The 24,791-nt window shown below is 45.2% G+C and overlaps 1 protein-coding gene across 2 annotated transcripts; it reads right to left on the reverse strand.

Annotated features, from left to right (window-relative positions):
• Window positions 1–1,958: 1,958 nt before the first annotated feature.
• LOC109997971 (SLIT and NTRK-like protein 3) lies at window positions 1,959–19,403 on the reverse strand. 2 transcript variants are annotated; one of them, XM_020652662.3, is made up of 7 exons: window positions 19,250–19,403; window positions 16,028–16,314; window positions 15,576–15,827; window positions 15,232–15,347; window positions 14,059–14,976; window positions 12,609–12,828; window positions 1,959–4,253 (listed from the first exon to the last, which is right to left on the reverse strand). In XM_020652662.3, exons 2-7 carry the CDS (start codon window positions 16,241–16,243, stop codon window positions 3,126–3,128), a joined length of 2,850 nt encoding a protein of 949 aa, XP_020508318.2. In that variant the 5' UTR covers window positions 16,244–16,314; window positions 19,250–19,403; the 3' UTR covers window positions 1,959–3,125. The 2 variants fall into 2 exon arrangements, with proteins under 2 accessions (XP_020508318.2, XP_020508319.2); XM_020652663.3 differs by having other exon boundaries at window positions 19,120–19,354.
• Window positions 19,404–24,791: the final 5,388 nt, after the last annotated feature.

Below are 24,791 nucleotides of genomic sequence, written 5' to 3' on the forward strand. Positions count from 1 at the left end.
CACACACACACACACACACACACAAACACACACACAAACACACACACAAACACACACAAACACACACACACTCAAGCTCACTCAGAAAGGATCCGCCTATCTCCGCTCAGGCTAAATCTATTATGCAAAATGACAGTGTTTTAATCAGGCTAATTGTCCAGCTCCTTGCCGTGTCTCTGCCATCTCCACTTAACCGATGCCACAGCCGCGCTGTTTTCCTTTTTTTTTTTTTTAAGGAATAAATGACACAGCGGTGGAGGAAGAGCGCAAGGCAATCTAAGCCACAGAGGCCCAAAGGCGTTTGAAGTCTAAAGACGCTTTCATCCTCGACTCTGGGAAATGAATGATTTTTTTCACACAGTGACAGGACAGCTCTGACAGGACCCAAACACATGAACCATGGCAAAGCTGTCAGATAGTCAAACACACATATAGAGACGCATACTGGGAGGGTGAAATGCATGCACACACACACACACACACACACACACAGCTGGGAGGAGTCCAGAGTGGAGAAAGCGTTGCGGGAGTCAGGCGTGGAAGTGAGAAGAAGCGCTAAAAAGTCAGAAAGAAAGAAAGAAAGAGCAGCGAGCAAAGGATGCTATAATTAGTTGTTTGTTGCTTTAACTGGCATTTAGTTTTAACTGGGCGTTTTTGTCTGAAGACACAATGGGGCTGATGTGGCATGAGTGAACTACACAGCTTAGAGGATTAAGGCTGGACCGAGGCTGTGGCGCCGCACTCACTCACTTCGTCACACTACTACACACACACACACACACACACACACACACACACACACACACACACACACTCACACACACACACACACACAGACTGGCACCAAACAAGCAGCAGCTTCACACATTTTCTTAAACACACACCTACAAACAAAGCCACACACACACACACACACACACACACACACCTGAATACACACAAAAAATGCCCACATGGGGATTAACTGTGCAGCGGCGGTTCTGAACGCTGCAAGTGAGGAGGCGTCTGAAGAACTGTACTCATCACCGAGGGATGGAGAGAGCATGGCAGAGAGACAGACGGAGACACGCGCACACTCACGCAGGCACCCTTCAGCGCGATGCTACCTGTGTGTCGAGCAGCATATAGAGCATCAGCGCTGTGTGTGTGCCTGTCCTGTGAGGCTGAGATGACAGCAAGGAGCAAGGAGGACAGAGGGAAGGGGAAAGAAAGGGGGGGGGGGAACAAAAAGGAAAAAAAAAACAGTAGAGGAATAAAGAAGAAAATAAGAGGAGGCAAAGGGAAAAGAGAGGATGACTTTGGTAAAGACCATTATGAAAGAAATGGGACTGGAGGAAATTGAGCAATCCTCAACCTTGGCCCCAGGGCCACCAGCCTCACATGTCCTCACTTCACAAATAGATTATATTGATTTTACACCACTAATGTGGACGATTTCACACTATTAGCTTCTATCTCCATCTTTAAGTGTGAGGAGCCCTGCAGGCCTCAGCTTTAGTCATCTCTCCAACACGCTGCATGGATGAGCTTACAGGCTTAACACACCTCGAGCTGTTCCTTTCATACGCTATTAAAGCAATGGATGTGCAATTATTGGGGTCAGGGCGCACGCGTGTGTGTGGATGTGTGTGTGTGTATGTCAGATGTCACACAATAGCATTCAGCGCAACTTTTTACGTAGCACCCTTTATTGTATTTCGTGGGTCGGCGGTAAGAAGGCTGAACCAGATGCAGAATCATCCTATACATTAATATAACATGATCCCTTACAGGAGAGCTTCAACACGCAAAAACTAAGAATAAATATATTCACAACTGCCTCTACTATTGGTAGGAGATGAAAGCATAAAAAGGTACCTCCGTAAAAGATAATAATCGATAGTTGATAGAAGAGTCAGTCTTTTTTTTTTTTTTTTTTTGGACAAAAAAAAAAAAAAGCCTAGTTTTTTTTGAGTCCATTTCTTTTTTTTTGTCTGCCATTCAATTATCCTTTGAGAAATACTCAAAAATCAATACAATAACTGCAGTGCCTTTGTCCCAGGAAAGAAAAATGTTGAGCAGAGGTCCTCGTGGCCCCATTAAGTCTGACTGATTAATAAAATCCAAAATGCATCCATCGCCACAATGTCCAACTGTATGTCAGCCTTCCTTTTTTGTAAGTGTTTAGAAAAAAAAAAAACAAATGTGTATCACTTCCACTGCAATCCACCATCATTCCTCGATATGTCTTTCATCTAGCCCTGTAAAAAATCTCAACTGGATAAGCAAAATTAAGTGAACTTGATAGGATGAAAATGAACTGAACTGCAAACAAACAACTTCCAATATTGACTGTGTATATTATTATTTTTGGCTCATCCAGGGAATGCAATTATCCGGCGGCTTTGATTGCTTTCAGTCTCGGTCGTCCATCAGCGTCCCATCCGGTGGTAGTCAAACCTCTTTGTTTAGATAAATAGATCTGTATTCATAGAAAAATAAGCATTGACCACGCTGCTGGCTGTTCATTGCTAAGGCACTTGGCTTTTTCCAGTCACCTCCCTCTCCTCTGGCTTTGTCTCGGTTGCTTCTCCGTCTGATCCGACATGTCCACACACCTGCCACATTTACGACTCTCGTGTTTGATGATGCAGAGGGGGCGGGTGTGTTTCCCCTCTGCACAGGTCCCTTTAAGAATGATAGTATGGTCACCAACGCCCACCGCTACTATTACCACGTTGTCTCCTACTCAACGTGGAGCTGGGTAGAAAAAACTGAGCCTCTGTACTTTTTTTTTTTTCATGATTGTGAGGCGTAATGGAGGGAAAATTTCTGTTGTAGCTGCAGCTGAAGTTTCGCCTCCAGGCAGATTTCTGGGATCAGCTAATCCTTGCCGAACAACGACCCGTTGAGGGGAAAATACAAAAAGAAAACAAAAAAAAAACGACCTCAGCTCGTTATCCAGGAATAAACACGGTGTGTGGCGCTGTCCTGCTCCCCCACAGACTCCTTTCAAAGCCACGCCAGCCACTACACAGGAGTCATTGTTACCAGATGATTCATCGCCAGAGCGCGCGAGATGATGGGGAGACGAGAGAGGAGGAGCAGCAGGAAGAGGAGGATAAGGTGAAGGAGGACTAGGATTGTTAAAACTGGTAAGAGCGGTCCAGCACCTCCATGTAGTCCGGAGTGGTCCTCAGTCTCTGCTCTCCCACTCCCTGTTCGCTCTGGCTGCCGCTTCCACCGCCGGCGGGGGTACTGGCGGTGGTGACCACGAGCGTTTGGTCGGGTCTGGCATCCTGTTTGGAGTCTTGGGGGTGGGGGTAGCAGGGCGGCGGCCTCGCAAACCTGTCTGGCAGGTCTCTGAACTCGGGGGTGGGGAGTCTGAAGAGGCAGTCCACCAGTTCCACTTTAGGGGTGGGACCCTGGCTGTCGATGACGGTGGGGCAAAGGATGCCGTTACCGTGGAGGCCGGCGAGCGATCCCATTGCCCCCGTGATTGTGTTGATGGGAGACGAAGACACCTCCAGGGTCCACTGCCTCTCCTTCTCCGCTGCAGAACTGTAACCCCCCTCCCCGTTCTCTTTGGAAGCTGCAAACGTCTGCGCTCGCTGCTTCACTGCCGCGTCCTGCTCCTCCTTGTAGATGGGGTTGCTACACATGTGCGAGGCTGCACCTGGGCTCTGACCTTTCAGCGCAGCCTCCGGGGGCAAGATGGTGTCATAGACGTGGTTGTGTTCAGGCGCAGGTAGAGGCGGTGTCTCTGGAAGGCCGTGGTGATGGTGATGGTGGTGGTGTGTCTGCTCCGTGAAAATCCCACACTCCATCTGGATCCCTGCCAAGTCCACCTCTCCCTGGCGGCGGAACGGCAGCTTGTCCCTCCTCCTCAGGGCGTAGGCGATCAGCGCCGCCGCCGCAAAGAACGCTGACACAAACAACACCAGCAGGCTGAGCACCAGCACTGAAAGAGGGATTGAATCCTTCCCTGGGGGGATCAACGGGCCCAGGCCTGAGCCGGGGTAGGCAACAGATACACCTCCGTCCGCAGCAGTGGAGGTGGCTGTCTGCTGCTCCTCCTGCTCCTGGTCCTCCTGCGGCTCCAGCTCGGGGCACAGCAGCTCCATGGAGAGGGAGCGCAGGTCTACGCCTTTGGTCTTTTCCGGGGAATGGCAGACCACTTCTCCCATCACCACCACCGCGCTGAGCCCCTCCAGCCAGCGCTTGAGTGGGGCTGCTTCACAGTTGCACTCCCACGGGTTCTGCTGCAGGTCCACCTGCAGAAACACAAAATGACTCGATGTTGTCATTGTGAAACAGCACACTAATTACTGGGGTGCCATGCGATGCAAATTTATGAATCACTTTGTGGAATGTAAACACGAAATAGTAGATAATTTTTCTGACATTTCTGTGAGAAATATTAGTGACTTGGTAAAGATTTCCTGTGTTGAAGAATAAGCCAGGAGCTGGCAGAGTATTAAGATGACAACAAGAAAAATGGTGTTTTCTCTCTTCTGCTACCTGTGCCTTGAGTTTTGAGTTTGAGAAAATGAGTTTTTCAGCATTTGCATAATAGAATACAGCCCTCTTCCATGGCCAGAGTCTTCACATAATATTTCATTCAATGCAGGTGATGTAAAAGCACTGATTAAATGTAAATAAAGTCATTATAGGGTCAGGGAAACATTAACGTGCATACATTTGGCTGTGGGCAGGCACAGTATGTTCTCAACCCCAGAGAACAATCTGAACAGTGACCAATTCAACTTGTAACACCCACAAGGGCTCTCTTTTAAAACCTGTTCACACATTTCTGTTTCAGCTGGTTATATGGAATATTTCAGTTGACAATGAAGACCACTCAGTTTACTCGAGTGGTTATCGACCAAACTCGCAGCAGGTGCTGCCGGAAAAGAGCATGTGAGAGTATTACGGGCCTTTTTTTAACAACAGACAGGAGGTGATGCAATCCTCCCGTGTGCTATAATCCGATAGGTATGTGTGTAAATCCTTTTTCTTATTGCCAGCTAGTTTGATTTCCTGTCCTAAAACAAAGTCACATATTCACTTTGCCACATGGCTAAAGCGGATTATGAACGGAAGGGAATCACTTACATCACGTTATTGTCTGCAGAACTGATCTCTTCAGTATCTTTAGCAATGACACTGGCAATGCAAGCTGATATTCTCTCTGTCACACTTCCAAGTGCCTTGTGCAAACGTTGTCATGATAATTTGGTTAGGCCATCTCCCTGGCTTGCAGATACAGATGGATGCTTTTCGAGATGATTCAGCATTGCTGTTGTGGGAGCCATGGTACGATTACTTCCCTGTGCCTCGCTCTGAATAACAGGAAGCTCCTTCACTTTTATTGGAGTTAAACCACTGTGGGCTTTTTGTGAGGCTGCAATAATGGCAAAATTGCAACTGGACAGTGAGTAGAAACAACGCTCTGTCACAAATCTCAACTCAGTGTTAACACTTTAACCACAATAAAGGTGCAGTTTTCCATGTTGCAGCATGATTGTGACACAAATGCGCTGTAATTCAGAATAAATGCACGTTATAAACAAGGTGACATTTAGAATAAACAGACATATGAGCTCTGTTTTTTGCAGTAACTGCAGTGACTTTTATTATCACAAACTTCCATCTGCTTGAATCCCTGAAGCGTTTTGTTACAGGTATCATTTGCCTGCACGCAAACCCCAGGGGATCTCTCCCCTTCTCTTTAGCAAGCACCTGTCCAACATGTCAAACAGCGTTTACGATTCATACGCCTGATCACCTAGTGTGTGATTTGCTGTCGACCTGTCAATCAAAGCTCTGATGCGAATGCAAATTATAGACCTGCAGTTAGCCCCCACAGATGCTCATAACAGAGATAACACAAGTGTATGAAATGATAATTTTCCTTTTCTTTTTTTTTTTTTTTTTTTAATACGAGAGCTTTTAGTAAACTCATTCCTCTCACAAAGGCACAAATAGTATTTAAATGATACATTGTAATTAACTGCCTGTGTATACAGAATACACTCAGCCAACAGGCTTGGTTGAATGTTACTGTTTTAACAACAAAAAAATAGTTTTTTCAGAAGGAAGTTGATAAAAACAAACAAAAAAACTATCTTGTCAAAAAACGTACTCAGCTAGTCTTAAACACTGGCATCAATTTTGGATGGAAACTGCTAGGCTTTGGCAGCAGAAGCAGAGTAAATTTGCTCTTGTGGGTTTTTATCATTATGACGGAGATCAAAGATCAGGCAATAATTGCCCAAGATTTATTTGGGGCCCATAAAAAAAGCCCATCCGGGGAGAAATTCAGGATGTTATCAGCGAGCCGCATGTCTTGTAATTGATCACTTTGCTCAAACAGCGATGTACTGTCTGTCATAAGAACTGCTGCAGTTAGTTCACAGGAATACAGTCAATATAAGCAGGTTTTTGGAAGATCTGGTGCAGGGATTTTGCTGTAGTCTCTGGTGCCGAGACGCCCCTGAGCTTCAGCTTGCCAAGCTTTTTCCCATACTGATGAATGTGTTTCATTGTCTTTTGAATAATACACAGAGCGAAAATGAAAAGAGCGCATTTGAGGAAGAATCTGCAGTGTACGCAAAATTAAGTTTTTTTTCCTGAGAAATGTGTGTATTGGAAAACTGTCTTCTTGGCTCCAGTTTACGTGAGGTATTATACATACAGAGCCAGAGAAAAAACGGCACATCAGTTCACACGTGGATACTCTTATGCTGTTTGACTTCATCCCTCTGGGTTATTGAGTGCATTTGAAGAGGTTTACTTTTTTTTCTTTAAGTGCTGTCATTTTCTGTCGTAGTGTGCTGTACTCACACTCACTTTGCTTGCCTGCTTGTTGCGCAACGTCTACCTCCGCTAGTGGTTTCTCATATTTTCCCAGAGCATCTTCAACAACCCCTTGAGAAGGGGTATGAACTTGTTCTATTCAGCTGTTTGTGTTTCATGCACTGCAGGTGGAGAGAGAGCGGTAGCAGTACCGGGGGGCAAAGAGCAAGAGTTTCTGCTCCATTGAGGCTATTGTCAGTAGAGGAATCTACTAACTCTCTCTGCCAATGTGTGATTGCTGAACATCAGTGCAACATGATGAGTCTGGAGACAAGCCCTTGATCTTTAATTCTGTGAGAAAACAAACACTATCTTCTAAGGCTGCTGTACTAGGTACCTGGAATTTCTGTTTTGGTATTGTACTGCAAAGCTAAATAAAAAGCCTGTTAGTCCTTTTTTATAGTATAAAAATACAATACAAAAACTGATTCTGAGAGCTGAAGACATTTAGAAATAAGACTGAAATCACAGAAAGAAGCCTGCATTTATTTTTGGGAGAGAAGAATAATTTCTGTGCATCGGCATGTCTTAGTATAGGTGATGTTAGTGTTGTAGTCTAGACCACACTAACCAAGACCAAGACATACCCGAGGCCAGAGTGCTCCGAGACAAAGACCGAGATAAGTCCAAGACATTTATGGATCGCGACCGAGTAAAGTTCTTTTAGAAAGAGGCATTGTCCTTCTAATCACAGTAATGACTTGGAGAAATAGCCTCAGTGGTGGTCTTGATTTAAAATTAAGAGTCTGCCCAGACTGAGGCTGAGACAAGACCAAGTAAAAATGCTTTTGATTTTGAGACAAGACTGAGACCTCCAAAAAGACGTCTCAAACCCAAAACCGATTTCGAATACTACAACACTAGGTGAAGTACACACAGACAGAAGTAAAAGTCCATCTTTCTTCCTGAAACAGAAAATATGCTGGCATGTTTGTCAGACGGTCATATAGATCTGCGCAAAGCCTGTTATTTCAGCAGCTTCTATCCAGCTAATGTGTTTATGTCCTAGACACCTATGGTCCTCATGTTTTTGCTTTGCTGAGCAGTTTAAGTGAATGTTAGCTGACATTACAATTTTTTTTATGCTTGTTGTCAGTGCATTAACATATCCTCTGGGTTGTTTTGTGCCCAGAAGATACACAATTTACTTCTCATATGTAAAGCTGAAAACTGCTAATAAATGCCATTGTGAGAAATTCAAACTTGTACTTACAGGTGACCTTTCAGTCGAGCGTGATCTGAGGAGGACATTAATCAGGTCTTTTGTTGCCCTTCAACTGGGTCATGTATTTATCATGGCAAAGGTAACAGCTCTTTTTTTTTTATAAATGGGATGTGTTGGTTTAAGTTTTAAAATGGTGGTGGAAATTCAACTGAATTTTTTGGTATATTGTAAATTAATATTTCAGAATTGTAGTAGTTCAGAGTTTTTCTTACTAATGTTATAATATATCCGAGTAGCCTTAAATGAATTTGATTTAAATCTATGGAAATTGTATCCTATTTAGACATTATTATTACATGTTGAGACTCATAATTAACTTGAGAACACAAGAGGACAATTTGAAAACTGTTTTAATAAATGGGTATGACACAAAATGTTTCAGACTTAAAACCTTATGAAATTATGTACTGTGGATTCCCTAAAATGATACATGTTATTTTCTAATGTCAACATGCACTGTCCTGTTTAGGTGTAATTGATGTCTGTTTGAGGTTTTTGTCAGTATGTATGTGTCTAATCAATAAAAATGTAGGTCGATATAAAAAAGAAAACATCAACAGTTTCAACTTTGCTATTCCTTCTTTAGGCTACTAGCTTGCTTGCAAGTCTTTCGGTGTCAATGTTTTTGATGCCTGATGGTTCTTTTTTTCAATACCTTTCAACTTAAACACCAGGAACATCATTTACACAGCTTCCATGTCTTATCCACCTTAGCCAAAACAATTCCTTTCATTTTATCACCGTCATTTTACTGTCCAAGCCACTAGCTAGCTGCTAGCCATGTTAGCACCGCTAACACACCGCTAACCACAATATGCTGTAGCCTAAACAGTAGCTTGAATCTTCAATGCAAGACTGATAACTGTGCGATGAATTTAAACAGTCAGCAAGCACTAAGTGTTAGAGGAAGACATCAATATTAATCAGTGTTGTCAAAGATTCATGTCACAAACTGCATAGTGTTCATTAATCATAAGCTAGATGATGGCATCACTGTAGGCTATACTGGGCTTATAAATTCAGTTGGTTGCTGATCTGAATCTGTTTTGTTTTATTTCAATGTCTATTTATAAGTGACTTAAAGGCTAGCAGATACTTTCAAGTAGTTAATTGAGTTTTAACATCAGTATTGTTCTGTTTAAACTTGAAAGTTACTCTACAGCTCAGCAGCTCCAATGCTACAAGCTAATGACGCTGCCATTGACAACGATACTTCAGGACAGTCACAGTTTAGGTTGTAGACACGGAAGTCATGCTTTTGTTTAATATTTGTTCAACTGATTCAACTAACAGCAACAAAGCATAGCAATCTGTAAACTTCCTAGGGCTATGGCTAGGATAGCTGTTTTTCCATTTCCAAGCTAAATGATAAGATACAGTTAGCAGCTGCTGGCTGTTTTCTCTGACTGAACAGAAAGACGTAAGCATGGTATTATTCCTCTCATCCAAGTAAGCAGTAAATTAGTGTATTGACCAAAATGTCATATTATTCCTTCAATTTTACATTTGTGCATATTGTTGAAGAAAAAAACATCATCACTAATTCACTCCATCAGTAGTATATGTAGCTTGAAGCTTGAGGAAGTTTGAACACAACATCAACTACAGCAACAATATGTAGGAATTTTAGTTTGGATTGCATTGGTGGCCATTAAGGGTCTCTGAGTACAACTGCACTTCCGTAGTGCTACCTCGAGACAATGTGCATTTGTTAACAAGCAGATGGTGCGAAGCTGCAAAGACATTGTGAGTAGCGAAACAACCACATTGACTGACAAGGTTCAGTAATATTACCAGATTTGCACAAATATGACTCTGCAAGTGTCTTCACCCCATTGTTTGCAACCTTTTTGCATGTGGAGAAAGTGTATTCATCTGTTGCCATGATAAAGTATAATGATAAAGTCTGTGGCTACATGACTACCTTGGAGAGGGTATTTTATTAGGCTAGTTAAGATAAGTTTTTTAATTTAAATCCAAACTTCTTCTGATTTGAAGATTGACAAGGAAAGAGAGAACTATTTGGAGTAGGATGGATTTATTTCATTTATTTGTATGCAAACATAACTTGGGTTAGATTACTTTATGCACCCAGTAAAGCTGCTAAACACAAAACAACAGTGACAGCGATAATGTGTCTTTGCGATCTGTTGTGAAAAATATATGCAGGAATACACACTCTGCTTCTTGCTTGGTCACTCTCTCTTTTTATTATCTAAGATTCATCCCAAACCTTTCTCTTCCTCTTGGCCTCAGCCATCGTAACAAACCGTTCAGAGACAGGCTAACTGGCTTCTTTTTATAACTGAAGGCTTGTGTGTGAACTACTGCCGTAAAGCCGAACACTTTTATCGCAAGATGACCTCAGCCCACTCCCTAAGTTACATACTGCAGTAAACAGGTGATCGGGTCATGCTGTGGACAAGGGAAAGACGCCATTGTGCTATTTAATCAATGTTTGAATCCACTATTTAAAGGTGGAAAGGTCACATATTGTTGCTTTGAAACAGATAAGTTCAACATTAGTTGGGCCTTTCATGCAACGCTTCCATGTCAAACCTGCCCCTGGTGAATGCTGTGATGTTTTCATCAGTCTTTTCTGGAGTACACATTGTTTTATTTATCTGACACACGGGGTGAGATGTTGCTATGGGCAAGTTTCCTTCATCGCAGCTTGCAGTGATAAGAGAGAGCGGCTCTGTTACACAACATGTTCTTTGCATATCCAGAGAAAGACATATGTATTCCTGAACCGTAGACATTTCTGGCACACACTCACGATGATGCTGATTCACATAACTTGATTTCATAATGTTATTCTTAAAGGGAAGGCTCGTTTTGGGTCGTGTTACTATTAATTCACTTGTTTAATGAAATCCTGAACACCAAAGCAATTTTAATTTGCTCGCTAATGTCTCACTAATGCTTTTTTTTTTTTTTTTTTTTTTTTTTTTTAAATAACAGTGACATCAGGGAGGTTTATTTTCCACAAGACATCAGTGCATGTAAGTGGGTGTATCTGTATAATCCTGTTCTTGATGGTTACAATGACTCTAAGCTATACATGCTGCTGCTTTATGGCTATCAAAATGGCCTGCTTTTTTACAGCAGCTGTGAGCTTCACCCTGCCTCCATCTGTGTTACCCTTTGATTTTACTGTGCTAACTCTGGCTACGAAAACACACGCCGGCGCCCAGAAATCCCACTGCCCGAGCTTCAAACAGGCCAGTGGTAAGACAACAGGTGATATCATTGTCACATTATTTTGTGCAGTGCACGAGCAGCGCTAATGTGGCTTTGTCAGAGTAATAACAACCCTAGTAAATGAATAAATTCAATTACTGTGTGACCGATTTCTTTAAAGGACAACAAAAGTGATACCACTGGGCTCTATGAATGTGGCTCAGTGTACTTCCATTTGGTGAATGCTTTAATGCTCTTGGATATCAGAGGCACAGAAACATAATACACTTCCACATGGCTCCGTAAACCACTGTCGCCCTTCCCCTGAGCGAACATTCAGAAGCCGCTTCTGAACTGCCAGCCTCACCCACACTACCTTGAATTAGGATTTTTTTTTTTTTTCATGGAGCAAAGTCAAACCGAAATTCACAATGACATTCAGGCTAATCCACACCCACCTTACCTCATTCTACTCGGGCTGTCTAAGAAAAGCCTAGTACACTAAATATGCTGAAGTGAGAGGAGGCAGGATGAAAAATTGTAATACCTCGGGTACGCTGCTTACCGGCTCATTGTGTACGGCAACCAGTCACATACTGTAGAGCTGCAGTCAAATGTGCAAGGTAAGGTCTGACTCAGACACTGAGTTTAACACATACTGTACTTTTATTTTTTTTTATTTTTTTTACAAGCTTTTAACTAAGAGGTGTGTTAATTACCGTACAACCATACTCAGAAACTTGAGGGGTTCAGCTTTCTCCATTTTGGCTCCTGATTTATTAAGACCACTTATGCAAATCAAGTCAATTGCAATTTTCCAATTAGAATACCTGAGGCGCAACCACAGTCCCACATGCCACAGCACAGCTCTCCCAAAACAACAGATGACAGAGAGAGAGAGAGAGAGAGAGAGAGAGCTGCAGCTGTGCCAGAGGCCAGCAGATCAGAGGGTGCCAGAAGTTCTAAAAATGGGTATGGTTGGATGCAAAGATTTCGGCTTGTTTTGTTTGTTTCATCACGCTGTGATAATGTAATGTGTCTTGGCAATCCATTAGTTCTTTTAATCTCGCAGCCTGACATTTGAAACAAATACAGTCTATAATTATGCACATTTTCGTTTAGTAAATCAACGGGAGGGTCCAATTCGATAATTTCCATTTTTCATCCTGCCACTGTCACTCAACAATTCATTCTGTTTGTTGTTTGGCCTAAATTCACTAAACAGCCTCCTGCCAGGTATCTGACTCATTTAAACACGAGCGAGTTAGCACATCAGAATCGTTTTTTTTTTTCTTCTTCTTTTCCTGAGCAACCACCTGCACTTACACAAGCTCACTCATTCAGAGAATAGGTTTGCACCAACCTGCACCAATCCGGTAAGGTGCTCCAGGACGCCCACAGAGGGGAGCTGCAGGAGGTGATTGTTTCTCAGATTGAGGCGAGCAAGATTAACTCCAGAGAACACGCCAAGGGGGAGGCTCCGCAGCAGGTTGGCGTTGAGGAACAACAGCACGAGAGATGGCATGGAGTCGAAGGTTCCTGGATCGACCTCTCGGATCTCGTTGTATTCAAAATAAAGGTACCTGAAAGAAGACGGGGCAGTGTTAGGGTGTCTCTAGCTACAAGTACATGGTAATAAAGAAAACAATACCTGAGCACCGAGACAAACATAATCACATTAGAAAAAGCAGGTAAGGTCATCTGTTTATCTGTTTTTTTCTTAACTTTGTATAAATAAGTCCTTCTTGATTACAGCATTATATGAATTATTTATTTGGTCATATTCTGCAGGTAATTTACCTCTCCTGCATCCTAGCATGATAATTACATGTATAAATATTAATGCAAAGAAGTCATAAGAGAATTCTGACTTAATCTGCACCTTCGCGGCTCAAAGCGGACTAACTGATCATAAGTGTAAAAAGACATCTCGTGATATTGCTGTGATGACTACTTCACTTGCCTTGGCATGCCTGATCATCATGTCAAATTTAATACGCTTTGAATTTTTTAAGTTTTTTGTCCCCCCCCAATAATAGAAATCAGCGTTAATTTAAGGGAGGATTAACTGTAACTGGAGAACTTCCCTTGCATGCAAGTCATCCAATCTACCTCCATTGATCTGGTTTAAATATGCCGCTTACTCACCCTGGAGTCGCTTTTAAAAAGGCTAACGGGAGGTTAAAAGGAAGAGTTTTCAAAAAGTCCAGAGAGGATCTTTATTATTGATTAATGGTCAAATGAATGGGTCTGTGGATCTTTTTTTTAGCCTTATCTTGAAATATAGACAGCTGTAGAAAAAAAAACTTCTCATCCATTGTATAGAAGTAGTCCCGTTGTCTTCTTCAAACACAACCATGTTTAACTCCCTGCATACACACAGCTACTGACATTCTCTGTAAGCAATATTTACAGAAGAATTATCTTTGCGAGCTTAATCTGACAGTGATACATATGCATCATTCTGACGAATCCTTCTTATAATAACCCCTTTTTTTCTTAAAAGCAGTTTCCTGGCACCATCCAGACGTCTCAGCGCCTTATCAACACCTCTGTATGCAAATACAAAAACATTAATTTTCAGGTTGTCACTCATTGCGAGATGACACCTCAGTTGAAGCATGCCATCAGGCAGCGTGACTAACAAATGACACTCCAGGAAGAGAATGGGCACCTTTCATTACATATCAAACTCAAACAAAAATAATGATTACATTAATTTCAACGTTACTATGAACAAATGGCTAATTAGCTTATCTGACGTGCACTTTTGTTTTGAAGTGCAGTTTAAAGCAGCATGTGAGCGATGATACCTCAGATTCTGCAGTCCCAGGAACATGTGCGGGCTGAGCCTCTCAAGGTTGTTCCCGTTCAGGTAGAGGCTGCGGAGGCTGCTCAGGCTGGAGAAGGCCCCCTCCTGGAGGTACGAGATCCGGTTGTTTCCCAAGTGGAGCAGGTCGAGGCTGGAGAAATTCCAAAAGTCTGTGCGATAAATCCTCTGGATTAAGTTCCCACTAAGGTATAGCTTGCGGCCGTTGAGGGGCCGAGGCGTTAGCTGTGACACGTTGAGGAAGTTGCTCTCCTTGCAGTTGACGGTCAGGCCCAGGTCTGTGATGTGCAGGTTACAGGTACAGCCCAGGGGACAAATTATAGGGATTGGGGGTCGGGTTTGATAGCCAGCCACTGGGGGATTCTGGTTGCGAGGTGTGGGGGATATTCTCGAGGGTCGTGGTCTTTTTGTCGGTCTTGGATGCCTCTCTTTGTCTTTACGCTCGGCTGAGGAAGAGGACGAGGAAGTGGAGGAAGTGTGAGTGTTCTGACGGGAGCCATGAACCATGGAGGACGGCTTAGTCGGTCGGACGCGCCCCGGGTTAGAGTTGGGTTTAGAGTTTGGCGGCAAATGTTTGGGCTGTGACCCCGCCGTAGATCCGCCTACCTCGCCTTGTAGTTCCTTATCCGGGAGGTCCGCACACAGCTCCTTGCGGGGGATCTCTCTCAGGTCCTTCCCGTGAAGGTGGAAGGGATACTCACAGGTTACTTCCCCAACTACTGCTGTGTAGGGGATCTGACCCAGCCACTGCTGCAGCTGCAGCGCCTCGCAGCCACAGTTCCAGGGATTCTCCTCCAGCTGCAGCTCCATCAGGAAGCGGCCGATGTACTCCAGCGTCCCAGCATATGCCAGGCTCTTCAGACGGTTTCCCCGCAGGTCCAGATGAGTCAGAGACACAGATCTGGAGTGGGAGGGGGAGAGGTGGGGGGGGTAGTTAGCAATGTTGGATGAAATAACGCTTCACACATTCCACTGCTGAGAAATCTGCGTTTTATCTGATGATTAATTTGTCTTTTATGACATGAAATAGAATGCAACAGAAATATTAATTCAAAGGAAAAGTACAGGCTGGTTAATTGTGTCTGACACCGATATTTCTGTAGATCAGTCGCGGTGTAATTCAAAAGATTTTGCTGTAAAATAATCCGAATCCAACCTGAACAGATGAGCTGGCAAGATGGGAATCAGGTTGTCGTTGAGGATCAGAACCCGGAGCTTGAAGAGGAACCTCAGAGCACCGCTATCGATTCGTTTGATCACGTTGTAGTCAGCCTGTAGGGGAGAAGAGAAAATATGCTGAAGATAATTGCTGCAATTGAAATATAGACTGAATGCAGCAGGAAAGATGAGGCACTCTCCACTGGAAAATGAACACGCGTCTCCAGAACATTCTCTCTCTCATGCCACCTGCTAGCTATTTCTGTCACAGCTATCTATTGTAATCTCTGGTGAATTTGTCAATAATGCCATCCATCACAAGGAATATACTCTCAATCCTACCTGGAGGTATTCCAGAGCCTCTAAGCCGGCAAAGGTGTCATTTCTGAAGACCTCCAGCTTGTTCTCGTGCAGGTACAGGCGTCTCAGTTTGGCCAGCCCGTTAAAAGCTCCCACTCGGATGTCCTGGAGTGCATTGTTGCCAAGGTTTATCGACACAGCGTTGCCAAGGTGCTGGAATCCGTTGCTATAGAGACGCCTCAGAGAGTTCCTCTGGAGGTTGAGTTTAAAAGGGCGGACCCACGAATGTGACACCTGAGTGATTAATTAGAGGTCTGATTAGTTATCTCATTAATTACATGAGTCGAACAGTTAGAAACAGCCATAAGCCACGTTACAGCCAGGATATTAGACTTGGAGGTATACTATGGTAATGTGATGAATGCAATAAAGTGCAGAGCAGTGCAGGGCCACGTGCACTGCATGACATATGAGCAGGGGCGAACCTGGCTTACCTGGCTGCCATTAGTGAAGCCCCGCCCATCACAGTGCACGTGCAGGATGCCTTCTTTGACCTCGCACGTGCACGGCTCGAAGCACGGCTCGTCCACTTCCTCCTCGGAGTTGTCCACCAGAGGCGTGTGTGTGGAGGTGGGGGTGGGGGTGGGGCCTTGCGACGTCCGGGACAGACGCACGCACCCAAGGGCCACTGCCAGAGCGACCCACTGCATCCTCCTGCTGCTGCTTCTCCCTCTCAGCTCAGCAGCCTGGGGCTACAGCCCGGCATCGGCCCTTCACCGCACTGCACATGCATGCATACATATACACACACACATAAACAAACAGACACACACATAAACAAACAGACACACACACACAGAGTAAAAAAAAGAGCCAACAGCTAGGGAGGGAACAGCAAAAGTCAGGTCAGGATGAATCAGATTGATGATACATCACAGGCATAATAAAGCAGTCAGAAAATAAAAGTTAAATCACACAGACTGGAGTGCCACGGGGGATGAATTACATTGCAATGCTATAATGATATATAGGCCAACTGGAGGCCACAGTATGTAGTGATATGAGCAGAACCTCAACATATGTAAGATGCACTCAGCGTGGGGAAAACAAAGCTTTGTTTCTACAGGGATCAGCAAAGCGGGAAATATTGATTTTAAAAACAACAAGCAGAACAATCTCTCTCTGCTGCTACAACACAGCTTTGAATTAAGAAGACAGATAAGCAATTTAAAATTCAAACGCTGACATTGAAAATGCAAAACACAGGTGCAAACACGTGGGCAAGTTCACCTCACCTGTGAATCACATTTTTTTATCATTCTTAGTGTGGCTTTAAGGACAAGTGTTTGGGGAATGTGTGTGTGGGGTGTGTTTGTGTGTGTGTGTGTGTGTGTGTGTGTGTGTGTGTGTGTTAATGAATATATTCATCTGTACTCTTGAATGCCCGGTGAAGCCGAAATGTCGCGCACGTGTTGTTTTAATGTATGCAATATGAATATGGGTGGATGCAAATCAGGCTCACAATGTTTTCTGCCTAATGAACTGCTCCATTTAATAAGATGAATGGCAATCACAGAACAGAAGGAAGAGGCGCAAAATGCGCCGTATTATCAATCAGCAGAGTATGTTAGGTTATTAACAGCCATCGAGTCCCGTCATAATCATTATTGTGATAATGACAGTGGAGTGAAAGCATCGCTGCCAATCCAAACTCTTCAAGGTTTTTCAAAAGGCCTGATGTGAAGGCGATGACAGGGAGGAACATGAACTGATGCTGATGAGACGGCAGTGCAACAACAACAGAATGACAACAAAAAAAAACAACACAAAAAAATATATAAAAAAAAAAAAACAGACAAATAAAAGAAATGCAGCTGAGATGAGAGTCTTGCGTGGAGGATATTTCCTCTCAAGTCTTAATGAGATCTAAATTGGATAAAGCATCTCGATCTGTTTGTGCAGCGCGAACACTGCCATGCAGAATGCAATAATGATCACCATGGTATGGTAGCTGTAATCATACAGCAATAATCTAGCATCAGCGGGTTAGACAAGGAGGCAGCAGTGAAAACATCACCACCCGGGAGAGGAAGAGCAATCACAGGAATGATTATGACGAAGGAAGAGCTGGAAACGAGAAGAGGAGGTGGACGAGGAGGGAAAACGGGAACGAGGTGAAGGAATGGAGTGAGGAAGGAGAGACAGACAGATAAAGGAAGAGTAATGGGCAGAGAGTAAGTACAGTGGAGAGAGGCAACGGGGCGAGGTGGAAGAAAGTGAGAGAGAGAGAGAGAGAGAGAGAGAGAGAGAGAGATGGGGGTGTGGGATTGCATAAGCCCTAAGAAGTCAGTCAAGGCTGCCACTCAGGATGAGAGCTCACAGTGAAACAGCTGAAATCTGATATTGATTACATCAAAGCCCTCCTCTCGCCCTGCACACAATGTACGCCCGCCTCACAGAGAAGAAGCGCTGGAGCCAAGTTATGTGTGTGTGTGTGTGTGAGAGAGAGAGCTGGAAACAATGCACGAAAGGTCAAACCATATCCCAAAAAAAAAGTGTGCTTTTATCCAATGCCAAGTACAGGAACAGGTATCGAGACATGTGTAGATGAGTGTGTGCTTTCGTAACAATCCGGTGTAGAAATGCGATACTTGTTGGACAGTCGTACGTTGAAAAAGAAGAATCGAAAAGCATGTTTTCCCCTCGTTTACAGTGTCCGTGCTTCATGCAGGAAACGCGGCACAATCTAGGCCAAGTTGCTCGATAGTGTTTGACAAATTGGAATACAATACATGATACAAGCCACTGTCCCAGTAGGACTTTGCCTTTGGTCGAGAAAATGTATTGTTTATCGCTGGGCCCAAAGCCCCCCTGTGTCAAGGAGATCAATACTGAGTCCAGATAGCCCACTGGGATCCCTCCTGTTAGATTCTGCTTTGGTGGACAGCCATCCCTCCTTAATCAGAAGAAACACAGTCAACACTCGAGCCTCTTTTCTCCAATCAGCCGAGTGGACGAGTCAGCATAGCTCTGCATCATTATGGTAACAAGAAAGGAAAGGACTAAGCACAGCAGAATGTTAAACTGTCCGTCTGTCCATCTGCAAACAGGCCCGATACAGGTGTGGCTTCCTTCCTTTTCTTTCTTAAGTCTCTCTGACTTTTTATTTTATCCCTCCTTTCTCCTCTAGACCCACACACTGACGCAAGCGGACCACAGATGACGGTCACTGCTTATTCTCCAGCAATATTATTCATGTCACATAATTCCAGTGTCTACCTCTCCGTCCTTTCTGTCCGGAGCCTCGGAGAGCTTCACTCTGGGCTTTTTTTTTTAGCTTTTTTTTTTTTTTTTTTTTTACATGGGCCCCTGCTCCCAGCACAGAGCCGCACTATCAAGGCGAGAAAGCAGCAGCATCACTGATCAAATGTAAGGGGGGCTATAACAGCTTGGATAGCCCACAGCCCCTTCAAGAAAATCAATTAGCCCCTAACATTACAGCACACACATTGCGATATAGTTAGTAGAATTAAAGCATGACCAATTAAACAGCCTGGTCATTAACAGAACCTATTAAGACATTTACCAGGCTATGTATGAAAATCCTTGGCAGAGTAACGCAATCCAATTGCACTCCCCATTGTCTGTCTCTCCCCACCAGCCTCTCTGATCCACACAGCGACGCTTAGCAGAGCCGGGATGCGGGTAATACTCACTCAGTCCGCCGCCAAAGAATTAGGGAACGACCGAGAAAACACTTTAGAGGCTGACTGTCGACATGTCGTTCACATTCAGCCGCACTCTTCTCCCTCTCTCTCCCTCTCCTGTAGCGGCTCAGGCGGACGGGGCGGGAGGGAGGGGGGGGGGGGCGAGAGCAAGAGAGAGAGAGAGAGAGAGAGGAGAGGAGAGTGAGGAGAAGGGGAGGGGAGGGGGGGGGACGTGATAAGACTGCAATGAGGTGGAGGATAAAAACCGAGAGAAGGGAGAGAGAAGGAGGAGAAAAAAACCAAAAAAAAAACCGCTCGGCTTTAGGATGCAGGTCCGCTTCTCCACAGTGCAGCCCGTGGGAGCTGCGGCACTGGACCGCTGGACAGGCGGGCAGAGCGCGGAGTTGTAGACTGCGTAGTGATGGAGAATCCGCTCTTCATCTCAAACACAAGCAGCTGATTCATAGAAGAGGGGGGAAAAAGAGGGGGTTTGGGGGGGGGGGGGGGGGGGGGGGACAGAGGCGCCGGAATTAATCATGCAATAAGGCAGCACGCAACTCGCTAGTTTGTACACGAGGCGTAGAGCGCGCGGGGTGGGTTCACTTCAGCTCCTCTTCATAAACAGATTACAGAAGACACAGCAGAGTCTCACACACACACACACACACACACACACAATGGGCCCCATAAACTTTCTCCTCACGTTGCCCGCGCGTGCAGTCTGGTAAAAATACCCCCCCCCCCCCCACGACTGTTCAGCTATACCGACAATAATTTATAATCTCATTAGTTTATTCATCTCTCCTCTTGCCCTTAAGCGCCGACGGATTTCGTGAAACCGGTGTGTGTTACCATGGCGACTCGTGCCAGCTGGCGTCGTTTCGCACAGGACCACGCGCGCACGCACGCAGCATCAGTCAGGAAAAGTGTGGCGACTGTTCTGAAAGGGAACAGCTGAGAGTATACATCAAAACACCTGTCCCGCCAAATGGAGGCGGTGGGCGCAACAGATGCCTCGCGAGACTCGTGGCAGTAAAGCCCCCCCCCCCCACACACACACACACACACACACACACACACACACACACACACACACACACACACACACACACACCTCCTACACCGTCTATTGGTGGCCGCTACTCCATCAATTCTGTCTCTAAGTGGCAGGCACAGGCCCCACGTGAAGGGGGTCTGGGGGTCCCGCTGTAGAATACACAGACTCTCCTTCAAGAACACCGTGGGTGCCACAGTACTGAAAACAAGCATTCAAAAGCGTTCAGACGTCAGTCAGCTGCTTTCATGGCTATAGGAAAAGATTTAATAACAACATGTCTTCCACGTTACTGAGCTGAAAGTTCAATTTTCAGTTCAATTTCACATTGATTTCAGCGCGCATTAAGGTGAATCACCTTGAGGAAATGGAGAGGTGCACACACACACTCTTAACTCTTCTCCCTCTCCATGCATACCTCACCCTACAGCAGTGGAGGAGGAGTGGGGGGGGGGGGGGGGGAGCTCTCCCTAGAGATTCCTATCAGAAACAGTAACAGAGATGGTTCCAGTAACATCAGGAAGATGTAGATGATGGTTATAGATTGCAGCGCTCTCAGGTACATTAGTCTGTATTACAGCCTCCCCACAAGGCTACTTAACGCTGGCTTACAGTGGAATCAGGACGGCAGACGCAGGGCACGCATGCACAGCCACACGCTCACATGCATTTGTGGAGATTGCTTACAGGAGACATGGGTCACCTCTAACATACAGGGATGCAGCTGATGTATTTGATGGAGGCTTTTAGATATTCTTTTCTTTTCTTTTCTTTTTTTTTTTTTTAAAGCTCTCTGATTGGTGATGCCAGATCTGGCCTGGGTAATGTGATCCAACGCAGGCCTCAGGCTGAGGCTATATCGTCTACCTCAGAGTGGAACAATGCCCCGTGACGGAGAATCTGGGAAGAAAAACACCCGCTTTCCCTTCGCCGCGGTGTTGTCGTTGAACCGTGGAGGCTCCCTAAATTAAGAAAACAAACGGAGAGGAACTGAGAGACGATGGTTATCAGGCCCCATCAGATACCTGCGTGCCTGTTCTCCAGGGGCAGGAGCCGCTCTGCGAAACATAAAGCACTTTTTTGGAGCGTTGATGCGGCCTGTAAAGTAGGGGATCTATTTATACTGGCCTAGTGCTGTCTGTGGAGCTGTCCAGTGCTGAAATTGATGGGGATTCATGCTGTTTCACTCCAGCCACTTCTCTTTTCTTCCTCCTCCGCTTTCTACAAAGCTGTTTCCTTTCTCTCATCTGGATCATTTCTGTCAGATAATACTTAGCGTCCTCTGTGATGCTCCTCCTCTTCTTCCCTTGTCTTTTCTTTCGCCTTCCTTTGCTTCCTTATTGGATTCTCCTGTGTGCTCTTGTCAACTCAGACTTGTTTACGTGCCGTTCTCTCTTTCTTTTCTTCCCTTTTTCCTTTCCTCTCCCTAGTCACTCCTTCTTCTCTTCCGCTGTGAAAACATCGCAGGAAGTGGTCATCTTTTTTTTTTGAAGCTCTTCAATTATGCCTTATTCTCCACAACCTTTCCACTGGGATAAGCTTGCATGCAAAATTGCACACACACACACACACACACACACACACACACTCAAGGCTGGAGGACTGTCAAACACACTGACAAGAGTACGAACGTGTTTAAGTCCTCCCTCCTGCCAATCCACGGGTCAGAATATCTCCTTATGGCTACACGTTGTGCACATACTGTTGTGCTGTCCCAGAACACGTGTCTAGGGTTTCTTTGGGGGCCCGCATTGCCCCTTAGTCTCTTACAGCACAAGATGAGGCAATCAAGAAGGCAGGCAAGGGCACAGTGCACTCTGTGGGAAAGAGAAGAAAGTGAGTGGAAGAGGGGGAGGATGGCAGGAGAAGGGAAATAACAGGCAGGGTTTGGGAGAGAGCGAAAGGAGGAGGGGGGGGGGGAATGAGCGGTGGGAATTTGGGCTGGCTGAGATGTTTGGGGAGGAAAAAAAAAGGGATAAGGCAAACTGATAAGAGGGGGAGATATGGGGGAGAAGGTGGGAGAGCTGGGGTGGCCAGGGGGGCAGGTGTTTCTGTCATTAGCTCCAGATTAAAGCAGAGGGCAACTCCAGAGTACTCACCTCTGATTCACACAGAGGTACCGCAGGCAAGGACAAGCCTCCCGGGAGACATGAAAGACACACACACACACACACACACACACACACACACACACACACACACACACGTGAGCACAAATGTTGGAGACACAGAAGTGATTCACAGGCTTACCCGCAGGCTCAACATCACACGCACATACACACACAAACACACGTGCACATATAGGCATATGACTCCCCCTCCTCATTTAGCATAGCTACACATAAAATACGCCGTGACTCACGAGAAAGAACATGCCCGCACCCACACATGATCCACATACAGGGACACATGATCACACACACACACACATACACATGGTTGAGCTAATTAATCGAATCTCCTGTTTTAATTAGGATTCAAATCAGTTGCCGCGGTAACCTTGCCCCCTTGGAAAGTAAAGGTAAAGACTTGTGCGGCAGCTGCTGCTGCTCTTCGATGACTCGAGAGGAAGGAGGACAAATTCCTCATACAAACAATGATTCAGCTGGCTGCTTTCAACATTGTGTTTTGTTACACAGACACATTTTTGTGGGGAGGCCTGAGGTGCCTGGTCTGCACTTCAATTTGGGCTCAGTCACAGCGAGGGCACAGAATCGGGGGGGGGAAAAAAGGGAGGAATTATGACAGCTCACATTGCAGCGGCGCTAACACAATGCACACTTTACCACGAAAAAGGCCATATGTGCCGGCATTTAAAGGAAGGCTCATGGTCTGCATAGGCCTGTCAAATCGATCACTAACACAAGGCTGGTCAATTTTTCTCAGAAAGTTTCATCCGGCAGGGCATGTAAAGCGACTTTCCCACACTTCTAATGGGCTACTCATCCTCAGCCATTACCACGGCCCTCAATTGAAGCCAAAGCAATGGCTTCAGCACGCCTGGAGCAAGAACTTTGCCCTGAAAACATCAGTCCCAGGGTTTTCACAGAGGCTCCGTTAGGGATCAATAGAGGGTATATTTGTGAGAAACAGCTTGGCACTTTCACTTCCTCTTTGCTGCTTCAGAGCCCTTCAGAGGAATCAATATGTTAACATTTCTGTTAATTTTGATCAGACTGAGAAAATATTTATCCAGTGACTAATAGAGGCTCTATTTTAAGCAATGTGGAGGTTTCAGTGTTTACACTATTAGATCTCACACGCTGATAGAGACTACTCATCCATTTGTCTTAAAAGGCGAAGATGAGACAGCTCAAACTGGAGTGAAACCATGCTGCCTTCATCTGTCCCACCTGTCTTAATAACGGCCCAGGTAAAGGCTGCCGGACTTGATTAATTAAAGCAGCAGAGGATGCCAAATAAGGCCATTAGGATACAGGAACTCAGGCGTGTGTCTGGCTCGCCGGTTGTCATGGCTGCAGTGTTTATCACCTCTTTTCCTGCCGACAGAAGCCCAGGGGCAAATCAGATTGGCTTCAGACAGAGAGAGAGTTGGTGGTGAGTGAGGGGGAGGACATATTGGCACGGCGGAGGGGTGAAATGCCAACACGCTGCAGAGGGGAGGCTGAGGACAGGCGTTGGACAAATGTCAATGTGGCTTATTCATGATAAGATTTTGCTTTTTAAAACGTTTGACAGGGATTGGAGGTTTCGAGGCAGGGTTCACTCCTGATATTTGCCAGTCTATACAGCAAACGTCAAATCCATCTCTTTTGTTTACCCACCTGGGTGTACTTACTTTAAGATTGGCATGGCTCACTTTTGTATTCATACGTTAACAAAACATTTTTTTTTTTTTTTGGGGGGGGGGGAGGGGGTCATTTTTATGCCTCAGAAAACTTCTCAAACTGAATAAAAAAAAAAGTAGATATGGTGTCCCTTTCACGCCAGCATACAAATAGCTTTATCTCAGGCAGCAAGTCTGAAAAAAAAAAAAAAAATCAGGTGACATTTGCCCATCATCCCCCGTGGCCTATGCCTGCCACCTAGCGGCACTAACCTTCCCTGTTTGTAGCCCTGTACAGGTGAATCAGGAGATGTGCGGGGGGCCACAGTACCCATGGAGGACAGTGACTGGCATGTGGCTAGCTGACAAAAGAATTGACACCCAATTCAATCCTAACCGGTTACATCAACCGAGCAGATCAAATAAAACGACAAATTATGACATTTACCGCCTCTGACAAGTGGTCGGTTGGATACAGTCTCAAGCTCATGATCATAAACAGATGGCTAAGCAGCTTGCCAGATACATCCAGGTGTCTGCTCGCCTCTGCCGCTGTCCCATCCTCAAAGCTATTACAATGTATCCGCTCCTGACTTGCCTTGCAACTCCCCCCCCCCCCACCCCCCTGCACAAGTGCACACGTGCTCGCGTTCTAAACACGCCTCTTTGACGCGAGAACCAATCAGAAGGCGGCATAGTCAAGCGGGGCA

The sequence above is a fragment of the Labrus bergylta genome, chromosome 18 (assembly GCF_963930695.1).
Source record: "Labrus bergylta chromosome 18, fLabBer1.1, whole genome shotgun sequence".
NCBI lineage: Eukaryota > Metazoa > Chordata > Actinopteri > Labriformes > Labridae > Labrus > Labrus bergylta.

Bases quoted from the DNA above. Each gene is read 5' to 3' on its own strand.
- LOC109997971 (XM_020652662.3), bottom strand. From the start codon at position 16,243: ATGCAGTGGGTCGCTCTGGCAGTGGCCCTTGGGTGCGTGCGTCTGTCC. The intron at 12,829-14,058 runs GTATCATCGCTC...GTCTTCTTTCAG, and splicing joins CTGGGACTGCAGAATCTGAG to GTACCTTTATTTTGAATACA. The intron at 4,254-12,608 runs GTTGGTGCAAAC...GTGTTTCTGCAG, and splicing joins ACCTTACCGGATTGGTGCAG to GTGGACCTGCAGCAGAACCC.